Genomic DNA, 13,518 nt, shown 5'->3' with positions numbered 1-13,518 from the left:
AAAAAGCCGTTTACTTTTCATTTCGTCGAGGAAAATGTTTTCGTTTGTGAAAAAGGGAGCCCCAATAAATGTGATTTCAAAAGTAAGTCGGAAAACTTTTGTGAAAATGAAAAACGGAAACTGGCTGAATACATATATTTTTTCGTTTTTTTACAACAGGAAAGTTGTAAAGGAAAACAGACAAAGTTAAGGAAAAACGCAAGCACAATTAAGTATTAAGAAGTCGATGATTGGGAGGATTGAATACTATTGTACTACGTCAGTCATAGCTCAGACTTGTTCAGAGTCAATTTTGAGCCATACGTTTTATAGTGAGATCTAACAGAAGTGCGGGTAACAAATTTGGTTACTCTAGCCTTAATAGTCTCTGAGATTTGTAGATGCCACAGATTTTCGTCCTTTATGGGGGCGGAAGGGGGTGTGGCGAAATTTTGACACAAAACGGTCAAGGTCCGATATCACAGGAGTGTGGATACCAAATTTGGTGGCTCTGGCTCTTATAGGTTCTGAGATTCTTGAAGTCATATTTTGCAATTGGCAAAACCGACCATGAAACCTGTGTGTAAGAGAAACGTGCCCTGGTGTTTTTCTTCTTGGCGAGCTGATAGACCAACGGAGACAACATAAATACCTAGGAGTCACGCTGGATACTAGACATACTTTTGCCATGTAGCCTGGAGAGCAAGGCCATAAAATCATACTGTCTGCTAAACCCTGTCAACAGGCTCAGTCTTTCTAATATAGTACTCATATACAAAGCTATCCTAGCGCCTATTTGAAAATAAGGAATAAAGGTCTACGGTATCGCAGCCAAATCTAACGTCAATATAATCAGGGTGTTCCAAAGCAAAATGTTAAGCAAGATTTCTGGAGCTGATTGGTACATCCGTAACTATAAAATAGCCAAGGACCTCAGGGTCCACCTAGTTGGTGATGTCATAAACACACAAGCTACTAGATACCAATCGAAATGACGTAATCAGTCAAAATGCAGAACCAGGCGTAGACTTGTCCGTACCATTCCGACAGACCTGCCCAACAGGAAGATATAATTAACTCCCCATAAGCCGTCCCTGACCACCCACCCTCCATTTTGATCCACCTTGATGCCCCGCATTATCTTTTGAAAAATCTTTGTAACTGAATTTTTGCATAGACTACTGTATAGTTGTTTCAAAAATAACAGTAAATAACATAATTGTACTTTTTCTAGTCTGGGACATTTATATTTTAAAACAAATATTTATCTTTAAAACAATAACATAAAATTAAAAACAAATATAATTTATTAAAATTGTTTGATGCTTAAGTCTAACAGACAAAATGAGTCTGATGGCAGCTGTTAACTAGAGTTATAAATTAATTATGAAAAATGTATGATGATTTATAAATTTATCAATTTTGGAAACACACAAAATTAATCCGACTCAGTACTGACTCAGTGTGAATTTGACTTTTCGAAATCATCTATTCAGAATATTCCATTTATCAAAAAAACTAACTTTAATTTGAAGACAAACTGGTTTTTGGTAAGTCTTATTAGTGATGTTATTGACGAAAACGAGCTGATGCATCTGCTTTCATTTTGACAGTCGCATACAAGCTTATACTTACATAGTTATAGCTTTAAACGAGGGGGAACGTTGTGAGTTGCTGCGGCGACCGCAACTCTACATTTATACCCGATACTTAGTCAGTATGGCTCTCCTCCGGCAGACGCCGCCAATTTTAATGACACGACAAAGAGTGCGTGCGAGAGAGGCAGAAAATCTGTCTGAGCGTGTCGTCGGGCGCTGCATAGTCACTGCATTTGATTTGTTCCTTTTGGCTATAATAATAATGCGATCTGATCCAGATTCAACAATCTGATAGATATGGTCATTCTCTATGATTGTGCGTTTTTAGTTTTCTCGAATCTGCAATATTGTGGATGCAACAGCTTTTCGTCCTTTGTGGGGGCGGAAGGGGGAGGGGCGAAATTTTGAAATATCCGTTTTATTGTGAGATCTAACACGAGTGTGGATACCAAATTTGGTTGCTCTAGCTCTTATAGTCTCTGAGATCCTTGAACTCATATTTTGCAATGTGTTAGAGAGAGAGACAGAGCGGAAAGAATGAAATTGTTTTCTTGATTCAGATTCATTCGTTCAGATGCGTTCTAGAAGATATAGTCATCCTCTACGAATCTGCGTTTTCTGTTTTCCCGTATCTTTGAAATTGTTGATGCCACAGATTTTCGCCCTTTGTGGGGCGGAAGTGGGCGGGGCAAAGTTTTTAATTAAACTTGTAACAGTGACATATCACAGAAGTCCGTATATCAAATATCGTTGCTCTGTCTCTTGTAGTCTTTGAGCACAAGGCGCTGATAGGGACGAACAGACAGACAGGGCTCAATGGACTCGGCTCTGATGCTGATCAAGAATATATATACTTGATGAGGTCGGAAACGATTTCTTCTGGACGTTACACACATCCATTTTCACCACCAATCTAATATACCCGAATACCCATTTTGAGTATCGGGTATAAAAATGTTGACAAAATATAGCGCCTTGAACTTTTTCAGTTTGTTAAGCTATTAAGCGTTTTTAATAACTGTTGCAATTTGAAGTTAATGAAAGTCGAGAGGTTGTATATAATTCACAATTTATTTGCATATGCAAACCAACTTATCGCGTAGGTACATATGGGGATGATTGGGCGAACGATTGATGCGAGGATGTTAATCTAATAGCTGCGACGATTAGCTCAAGACTGACAATGCAAGGGCTGACGGACCAAATTGCCGGGCCCTATGCAGCAAGCTTAGACGCGAGCGAGAGAGTAGGATAGCCCGAGAGCGTTAGAGCTGCTCGGGGCCGCTGTTAAGCCGAGTACGAGAGATTGCGATATAAAGAGACGAAAGAATTCCGCTGCATGTGCATATGCGGTAGCAAATGATCTTTACAGTGGGGGCAAAGGAAATGACAACAACAAAATGCATTTCCTTTGGGACGCACCACTGGCATCCATTTACAATATTTAAGCTGCTTGACCCGACACAGTTGAGCGATGTACAATGTACATATGTACATATTTCAGTGAACCGAATTCATTAAATTTGTATTTGTTTCAAAATTGTTAATAACACATCTCCACAAAAATATGTCTGTTCCGAGAAGGTTCGAGTCAATTTGCATATATTTTGGACCGCTGTATCCTATGTCCGATAATATTATTTAAAATTCCTTCGTTTTTTTTTTTACTAATTACCTAGTACCAAATTTCAAGTCAATTTTTTTTTAATTATCTCTTTTTCCGGCATTTCAATTAAGACAAAATATTCAAATTTCATATATTTTTGGTTTCTGAATTTAAATCGTCATTTATTTATCATCATCCTCATGTTAAAAATAGCGTATTTTCACTAAAACCCAAAATATCAATAATCTCTGTTCGTATCGAATGATTGATTGTTTAAAATTTGTACAGTGAGTCAATGTAATTCCCAGTTTTCTCAAGTGCTTAATTAATGGTTCCATTCAAATTGCCGCCGTTCACGCATGACTGGAGTTCGTTAATTTCGTTAAGTCGAAAAAATAGAATTTTTCGTTTTCTATTTATTTTTTAATCTCTTATTTTATTTATTATTTGTTTGTTTTTAATTGCTATGTTTTTTTGCTATGCAGTTTCTTTTGTATAACAACGTTTAGAAACGTGTAGCAGAACAATATAATAATAACTTATTACATGTACTTGGTGTAATATTGTATTAGATATTTTTCAACTAAACCAAACTGCATAATTTAAAATAAATTAAAAAATGTAAATTAATTAAGTAATGCCATAATGGCAATTATAATTTTTTGCAGGTCGGTCGATTACTCGATTACTCATAAGAAAAGTCATCTATACAAATAATTATATCATATCTTAAAGTCTTTGCGAAACAAACTCTCTTCCTTGTGAAGGCGAATACTGTTGAATATATAGACATAACTGTCTAAAATAATCAAAATCGAGTGACTGTATCATTCATATATTATGTATCATAATATATAACGGGTATTAAATGCTTCGGCCTCCGAAGCAGAACTTGTTGTTGCATTTTGTATTTAATTGTTATAAATTTTCGTAAAATTATCTAATCTTAATCAACAGTAACTATGTTAAATTTTTGAATGAGGTGTAAATAGTTTGCATGTGATTCCAATTTATTATCTACATACGTTAAATTGGCAAACTACATAAATGTCATAAATATACCATTGTTTGGTTTTAAATGTTTAATTTATCGCAGAGATTACTCTTTTCTAAAAATTCTTTGTGATGATATGTAAAAACATAAATATCTATCAACGTAACAATGAGTCTTAGATTTTCCTCTTATTAATTTAACACATTTTATAATGAATTGTATTGCATTTTCTTAGGTTGACTTGAGGCATATGGATGAACAATTGGGAAGCAACGTCGTGGATGTTGGTGTGGATTTATCAGAGTTTTATATGTCTGTTGAATGGGATATTCTCGAGGTTCCAGCTGTAAGGTAAGAAAGTGAAATATATTAAGATAAATATTTTAATAAGAAAGCTAGCTTCTGCGAGCCGAAGTTTATATAACTTTGAAATTTCGCGACCAATGAATCTATATAATAACCAGTCGAAACGTTAGGGTTGATGTTCATGTGCCGCAATACAATATAATAACCGAACCTTTGTTCTAGCCAATATAATACATCATTTATTCCAGGGTCGTTCCTTATAATACATTTCCGGTTTTCTTTACATTTTCTTATGTTAGAGAATTTTTGCGACATGTCTATATTGGTTAGTGATTCTGATTGATGAAATGCCTCCTTGAGGTTGTAACATACATTATGAATTTAATATAACAACAATTATGAATTTAATATAAAAACTGGCAAACAAGTTAAAGCGCAGTTTTGGAGATACGAGAAAGCCGAAAACTTATAATCATAGAGACTACTAAACAGACTACTGGCATAAACACGTAAGGTTAGGTTAGGTTAAGGCGGCAGCTAGGGAGAGGTACGAACTTCGCCGCAGCTCACTTGATTCCCCACAGCGGGATTTGTGTGTGAAGACCTAAGAGAAGAGTCATCTGCGGCCAAAATGCGCACGCAGTGTGAATCGTGTGATGAAAACCATACCGGGGGGACAAATAATATACCGGGGGAATATTAAAGGGCTTACCCTTTTTTCCCGTCGCTTAATGTCTTGTTGGATCCTGATATCCTGCTGCTGTTGGTCATCGTTGTACTTCTTGGTCACCTTTTGATCACTTTTACTTTCTTCCGCGGCCCAACCGCTCTATTTCGGAGTTCGGAAAACATTCCCGAGCCTGGCCCCCGATGGACCGTGCAGGATTCGCTTTTTCCTTTTTCGGCAGCCTATTTGCCGCTTTGCGACTTTGTAGCTTTCCGCTGCTGGCCTCTGCTCGGGGGTGTGAGAAGCCGGTATCTTCCCTTCTTCCTATAATCCATACTGGCTTTGATATTGTCGTTTTGCTATTTCTGCGCTAGTCAGGCTCTCTTGATTTGGCTGCGTAGGCGTTCATCTCTCTTGGCACCGCTGCTGTTTCGGTGTGACGTACACAGGCGTGAGAGCGATCGTCGGGCTCTCCTAACATTGTCGCTGTGCTATTTCAGCGCATGGCCGGGCTCTCTTAATTTGACTGCGTAGGCGTTCGTCTCTTTTGGCGCCGCTGTTCTGAGAGTGTGACGTAGGCGTGATTTCCCCGGGCTTTTTCGTGGTGAGCTGATGCTTCCCCTTTACTCAATCTAACTGGTTAGTACCTACAAGGGGATAAACAAGGATTCATTGATGTGTTAAGGGTAAATGAGATAAATGTAACGGAACAATAAAGCCCTATGGGCTCGTTGAACCCTGTGAGCAGTCCACCACCGACTCGTCCAGGCCCAATGACAGGTCGCTACTTCCCTTTGGTTGGTAAGGGTTTCCTGGTCCTGGCACTCCGGCCGCGCGGTCCATTGTTTCTGGGTTCGGGACGTCGCAGTTGGTGGTAACTGCTGATAGCCAAACCATCTGCTCGTAGTCCAGGGGCTGCCAATTAACCCGGCCGAGTCTCTCTCCTCTGGTGGCGGGGATACGGCCCATCTCTTCGTTGGGATACTTCTGATTTCACGGGGCCTTCGCCACCTCCTACGCATCCCACTCCTGCAGTTGAGCGTGCTACCCCTCATCCCAGCTGCTGTCCGGGATCGGGCCAGGTCCACCCTGAAGGGCGAGGACCCCGAGCCGTCGGGGCTACTCTTCGCCCAAAATGCCGTCGCTGCTGCGTAGCAGGGTGGTGTCGTCTTCCTCTATGCATCGCGGCTCTTCGTCGCTTGCTGTCTGTGGCCGAGCGTACCTACCTCTCGGGCCTGGGTGAGGTAATGGGCCATGGGTGGGCGAGCAGCAGCTGCAGAGTTTCGTCGGCGTTTTCCCAGGTGGTCCAGGGTCCCACGCCAGCCGCTACGCTGGCTGGAGCGTCCTTCTGGCGGTTGTCCGGCCCGTCTCTGTCGTCGCTAATGTCCGAGTAAGAGCCCGTCGTTGCAACGAAATAAGGGTTTTGTTTGAGTTTTAGTTCTGAATGATTTTTATTCTTTAGGTTTCTTTTGCTTTAGCCTGCTTTTTTGGAGACGACGGTCAGTAAAGAATGCTGAATCTTGTTATTGGTATTTGGCTCGTCGCATTATGGCTCGACACGTCTTCGAGACGTGCGTGGGGTGACGGCGGCGCCTGCTCTTAGGCCATGATTCATACGGCAGCGTGGGCTTTTGGTGGGCTTCTGCTGTGCCCGGCCTACTCGGACCTCCTCGTCCGAGTCCGATGACAGCATCGTCACCGTGGGATACCGGAAAGGGTTCGTCGCGACTTGCTCGGGCGGTCGATGTCGTTAAGCCACCTCGCGGAGGTGAAGAGATCTTCGAGGCTCTTTGAGTCGAGGTGTTGCTCGTCCGGGCGTCACTTGTCCTCCAGTTGTCCATCTCGGATCTGGTGGAGGAAGAAACCTTGTTTGGTTAGAACCTGACCACTGATGCCTACAATTGGGTTTCCCTGATCGGTGCGTTCTACTCTAATCTCTTAAGGGGAGTTAAGGCTATCTTACTGCGTGTGTACGCGGTTGACCCTTGCAGGGCGACGTCATTATGGCAGCGCACTACCATAAGCGGCCCTCATGAACTCACGGTTTTCTTAGTGCTGGGGTCGTCGTCGTCGTCGTATTCGTATTCGTCGTCTTCGCTGGTGTGGGTGCTCTCATTGCCGTGGTGGGCCTTGAGGTTGGTTAGTCCGGCCGTTCGTCACTGTCTTCCCGGAATCTTCTGGAATCGTGCTATGATGGTAGAAATAAATTTAACTCATGGGTCTCCAATACGTAGGTTGTAGGTCCTGCTCTGCGTCTGCGATGCCTGCTGGGTATTCTGGGCGATCATACTTTTGATCATCCTGTTGGCTCGTTCCGTCAGGTTTTGTTGTGGGGTGTAAGGCGCCGTATACTCCACTTCCGCTTGCATAACTTTCGGAAGGAATTGTGAATTGGGTCCCGTTGTCGCATACGAACTTCCGTGGGATTCCGAAGTGGCTCAGGATCCGTTCCCGGAAAGCTGTCTCCAGTAGTGCGGTGGTGGCCCTGCGGAGTGGGACCAAACTTCACCCACTTGGCGTCGAAGAACACCAGCAACATAGTGTTGCTGTGCTTGGAGCGTGGCAATGGTGCTTCGTAGTCGGCGCATACGATGTCCAGTGGTTCTTGGGCATGGCGGGTGTGCATCTTCCCTCCTGGTTTAGTTTGACTCACCTTGTACTGCCAGCATTTTGTACACTGCCGGATATTTCGGGCGACATCTCGGTGCAGTCCGAGCCAGTAGCACCTCTGGGCTATCCGTGTTCCTGTCTTCCTGATCCCGAGGTGTCCTGCTGTTGGATGGTCCTGGTTCTGCTGCTGGCTCGCTTGTATATCTAATCGCTCTCAATGATGATACTCCGGATGCCGTTCCGGCTGTCCCTGGATCCGCCTGCGGAGTCTCTGCAGGCAGAGACAGGGGCTCCGGTCTTCATCCACTCGCTGAAGGGTCTCTACTGGTTGTCGTGAGAGGGCGTCTGCCACACCGTCTTGGTTTCCTCGTCGGTGGTGTATGTCACCCATATTGGTGGAGCTCCAAGGCCCAGCGGTCGATGCGTCACGTATGATATTCGATGGAGTTTATCCACTTCAACGTGAGGTGTTCCATGATTACATCGAAGAGGTTGCCTTCCAGAAAACATCGGAGCTGTCGGATTGCCCAGACAAGGCAAGGCACTCTTTTTCTGTGGCCGAGAAGTTTTCTTCTGTCTTGAGTAGTTGACGGCTTGCAAAAGCGATGACTCTTTCTGCTCCTTCGATCTGTTGTGTCTACACTGCTCCGCGTCCATACGAACTGGCGTCCGTTTGGGGTACGAATCGCTCGCCGAAGTCGGGGCATGCCAGGACTGGTGCTTGCGTGAGTCTCTGCTTGAGCGTGTTGAATGCCTGTTGTTATTCGTCTGTCCCCTCCCACTTTTGATACATTTTGAGCAGGTTGGTCACGGGTTGGACCATCTTGTCGATACCACGATGCCATCCCGATGCAGCGTCGCAGCTGCTTCAGAGTGGTGGGTGCCGATAGTTTCTGTACTGCGCTGATCTTGTCTGAATCCGTGTGGATGCCTCGTTCGCTGATGAAATGGCCGAGATAGACTAAACTCTCCCTGAAGAAACTCTGTTTAGTCGGAGGTTCGCCTCTCGCAGCCTCCTGAAAACTTCTCTAAGGTTGCTGACGTGATCTTCTAGCGTGGCTCCGATGAAGATGATGTCGTCGCGATACGCGAACGCGTACGGCTTTATAGTAGGTGCGATGACGATGATGTCGTCGAAATACGCGAACGTGTACGGCTCCATGGCGGGTCCGATGACAATGTCCAGATATACAGCGCGCTGTAGCTCCGATGTCTCTCAAGGATTTGATTAATCCGTGGTAGCGGATAGGCGTCAAGTAGCTAACGGTCATTCAGCTGGCGATAGTCTACGCACATTCGCATCTCCCCGGTCTTCTTTCCTACCAAAACGATCAGAGCATTTTGGCGACCTATAGATGATTCGATCCTTCCATCCCGTAGCAGCTCGTCTACCTGTGCGTTGATGATTTTCTGCATGATCGGGTTCTTGGGGAAATTGCTCTGCTTCACGGGCCTGTAGTCCGGCATCATTACCGTGTGTTCGACGATGTCGGAGCATGCCCGTCGAAATTCGACAATTCCTCTTCTAGAAATTGGGATGGTTCGGGGTCTGGGTCTGGCCGCCACGGCGATATGTCCTCCAGTTCCAAGGTGGTATCGACGGATATCACATATGTAGGAAGTCGAGTTCCAAGATGAAGTCGACTAATACCGTGGGTAGTATAAGAAGAGATACCTATGTGTCCTCAGTTGGGCGGAGACCCGACCTGTTTCCCGGGTTTCCGGCAGCAGTTGATGGTGCGGACGGATCCTCAGCGGCCACATTCCCAGCAGAACTGCTTCTGTCGGTTGGTGCACGCTGGCAGGCTCGGTGTACATCGGTCGCCTGATCTTCCACCTGGCCGTTCCCCCCGTTGGCGGTCTCGGTTCCCCGGATGCCACGTGTGCGGTGCCTCGTTCCGTGGTTGTTCCATTGCCTGTGTATGTTGAGATGAGATCAGCTGGGTCAATTCCTTGAGTGAACGAAAATCCTTCCTGCTTTGTGCGTCTGATACTTCGGGCGGAGATTTTCGTAGATCCGCTCAAGTTCCTATTCCCCAGTATACCGGGATAGCTGCATCATCAGCCGTAGCTCGATCCCGAAAAGATTCTTTGGGCCGCTGCTCCCGACTTCGTATGGTGTCGTCCAGGCGCTGGAAGTAATCAGTATATATTATAGCTGTGATAGAAACCATCAGTCAAATATCGTATTTTATTTACCCGATACGCAAAAAGAGTACACGGTATTATAGAGTATTAGATTTATAGGGAAAATGCATGTGTGTAACGCTCAGAAGTAGGCGCTTTCGACCGCATTAAGTATATATATTATTGATCAGTATACGCCCTCACAAAGAACATAAATATGTGGCATCCACAATTTTGAAGACACAAAAAATACAGACTGCCGAATTTGGATCAGATCGGACCATTATTATAGCCAGATGGAACAAATTAATTTTGCAGTGGTTCGAGAGATCTTTGAGATCAAGTCTGCACCGCTAAGCGTGGTCAAATCGGGCTAAACCTTTCTTTTTATTTTTGTATAACAAAAGGTAAATTTTTAGTCCCTGAGACCCACCGTTCGCCTTGAATTTTCATAAACTAAATTGATTGCGGTTGATGAGTGGATGAAGTTGAATTTGTACTACTACTAACTAGTTACTACTGACATTTAAATTTTAGTACGCTGAGAAAATTTAAATTTAAAATGCCTATCATTTAGAATTTCTAATATAGAATTAAAAATACTTTAGTCTATTTTTAATAAATATTTTACTATATTTATATAATAACTATTATTTATTGCTTTAGAAATGAAAAGTTTTACACTTGCTGCGATGAACCTTACCTGGACATAACATTCAATATAACAATGAGAAGAAAAACTCTTTTTTACACTGTTAACATAATAATACCTTGTATGGGGATTTCATTTTTGACTGTGCTCACCTTCTACTTGCCATCTGATAGCGGAGAAAAGGTTTGTAAAATATGTCAACATTTTTATAGTATTATATATTGGAATTTATATTTCTAGGTTACGTTATCAATTTCCATTTTGATTAGTCTTCATGTGTTCTTTCTTCTGGTTGTCGAAATCATACCTCCGACATCGCTGGTTGTACCTTTGCTGGGAAAATACCTAATATTTGCTATGATACTCGTTTCAATAAGGTAATGTTGTATTTATTAAATAAATTCATGCATTTAATTCTGTTTCATCTACTTAAAGTATCTGCGTTACTGTCGTCGTTCTTAACGTTCATTTCCGTTCTCCGCAAACTCATAGAATGGCTCCATGGGTAAAACGCGTTTTTATTGATTTTCTGCCAAAATTTCTGTTTATAAAGAGACCAACGTATAATTTTGAAACAAGGTAAGAAAAAGAATGGTTAATTTAGTAAGTTTTGTTAGTGGCTGTTGTGCAATGCTTAGATTAATAAATAACATTTCGTCTTTTTTAACGCCTAGGATGAGAGAATATACATATATTGCATATAGCAACGAAATTTTGTATTCAGACTCCTGTGATATCAAAATTTTGCCAAGCCCTTTTCCGCCCCCACAAAGGACGAAAATCTGTGGCATCCACAATTTTAAAAACACTAGAAAACTAAAAATCGTAAAATCGTAGAGAATGACCATATCAAGCAGACTGCCAAGGTCCTAAATAATTTCCGTCTTATTTTTGGATAAGCAACTGAACATGCTCACATTATGCAGATACATTATTAATTAATTCTAGCTTTTTTATGAATTCTTGGGGACAAGCATAATCATAAAAACCTTTCATTTCGAGTGCACGTTTTATGAAGATCAATGAAAAGCTAAGTAGAAGATCATTGTGTCGAAAACTGGTAAAATGCGATAACAAACGAGATAACATATGAAACGGAACTTTTTTAACGCAGATTCGCCAATCTGGAATATTTGGTGATTGCGTTTTTGATTTTCTCGTAGATTCGGCAAAGTACTGACAACTTTTTGCCGTCGACATGTATAAGCTAATATTGTTGAATTAACTATTCTGCCAACGACCTATATACATATATACATACATTCCCCGTCATATGCATGAACATGCGCAAGATGCATTGACATATGTTCGTCATTACGGTCGGCCAGATCTCCTTATTACATCCAGAAATCTGGATACAAAATGTCGTTGTTCTAGCTTTTATAGTCTCTGAGCACTAGGCGCTCATAGGGACGGACAAGCGAACGGACGGACAGATGGTTAGACGGAATGGGGTCGAAAAAGCTTCCTTCAGGACGGTACACACATCCATTATCACCACAAATCTACCACTCTCGTCACTCTTGTATATATTGTATAAATAGCATTATAGATATTTTTTTACCATAAATATAATAATCTCTTTAAAAATATTCATTTTATCTTACGAATTTCAAAAATATTTATTTTTCATACTAATTAACATTTTTGTACCTCTTTCAGTAAACTGCTCCTAAAGGAAACACATGCATGCTTTTACCCATACTACTCGTCGACCAATATAGATCGTCTTGTATCCTCACGATACACCCATACACAATCTAAGGAAGAGTTGTCGCAGAGGAAAGTATTGAATCCATCACTAATATTTACGTGTTAATCATATATATCATAATGCTTTACTTGATATTTGCACAAGTATGTGATATCGAAGAGACTGACGCCTTCGTATTGACTTTGAAACTTTTCATACAGTTTCAAATCGGACAGTGTTATATTAAGTTCGTATAAATCTTCGTAACAGACAGAAGATAGCGTTTCCGACCTAATAAAGTATATACAAATATATATTCTTGATTAGCATCAATAGCATAGACCATATAGCGATGTTTGTCCGTCCGTCCATCTTGTTAAGCGCCAAGATCTGAGAGAACTTAAGCAACTGAATATTCTGTTTAGAGCACTATGAAGTCACACTATATGATGTATGTATCGTATGTTTGGCCTTCCACTAAAATCGCGAGATCCATTGTGTGTGTTTAGTTTAACATGCCCCAACATGCGATTTTGTGACTTTGTGTACTTTCATAATTTTTACTCGGCATCTGCATCAAGGAAATCCGAAAAAATGAATGAATTCAAATGGTATACCCTTTCACAGGATTTTCTATTCTATTTAAAAAAAAGATGAAGTTTTATACCATTTTAAATGTTTTTTTAACGTTAAAATATAATTTTAAAAAATGTAAATTGTATGGTTCAAAATAATAAATGTTCAAAAGATGTTAAAGGTCCACATAGTAAATCAATCAGATTTTAAATTACAATAAATACTTGTTTACTTTAAATGTAATTCCAAATCGTGTAAAAGGTCGCACAATTCTCTTTCCAATTCATTAATTTCATTATTCAATTTATTTAACACGATATTCAACTGGAACTATCTTGTCATCTCAAATAAGAATACAATATAGAATAATTGTGTGGTATTTATTAAAAATATTTTCCATTTTGAAATTATAGCTTAACTGCCAATGGCCCATTTGGGGGAAGTTGTCAAGTTCATGGCCCACTACCAACACTTACTAATTGTAGCTCTGACGATTTGTCAGCTGTTCCCGACTTGGATATTGGTTCTTCCGGGATAAAAAGTCCAATATTAAACAACCCAGCATTTTCACACTCTAAGTGTCCACCAAGAATCCACAAAAGCTGTTTCTGTGTCCGTTTTATAGCGGAGCATACCAAAATGCAAGAGGACTCAACAAAAGTAATCTAAAATAAAATGTTTAAAATAAAATTTTAACTTTTTTTTTTATT

General features: G+C 41.4%; 1 protein-coding gene across 6 annotated transcripts in view; it reads left to right on the top strand.

The window, feature by feature from the left end:
• nAChRalpha4 (nicotinic acetylcholine receptor alpha4) overlaps nt 1–13,518 on the top strand; it is a 57,656-nt gene that overhangs the window by 30,065 nt on the left and 14,073 nt on the right. For 5 of the 6 annotated variants that reach the window (XM_033377093.1, XM_033377092.1, XM_033377094.1 and 2 more), the window contains 6 exons: nt 4,413–4,528; nt 10,554–10,722; nt 10,780–10,916; nt 10,975–11,118; nt 12,202–12,321; nt 13,222–13,468. In XM_033377093.1, the coding sequence (XP_033232984.1) occupies nt 4,413–4,528; nt 10,554–10,722; nt 10,780–10,916; nt 10,975–11,118; nt 12,202–12,321; nt 13,222–13,468 (933 nt within the window). The remainder of the gene's footprint in view (nt 1–4,412; nt 4,529–10,553; nt 10,723–10,779; nt 10,917–10,974; nt 11,119–12,201; nt 12,322–13,221; nt 13,469–13,518) is intronic. The other variant, XM_033377095.1, reaches the window with a different exon arrangement.

Source organism: Drosophila pseudoobscura, chromosome 2 (assembly GCF_009870125.1).
Source record: "Drosophila pseudoobscura strain MV-25-SWS-2005 chromosome 2, UCI_Dpse_MV25, whole genome shotgun sequence".
NCBI lineage: Eukaryota > Metazoa > Arthropoda > Insecta > Diptera > Drosophilidae > Drosophila > Drosophila pseudoobscura.
This window is presented reverse-complemented; position numbering and strand designations above follow the sequence as displayed.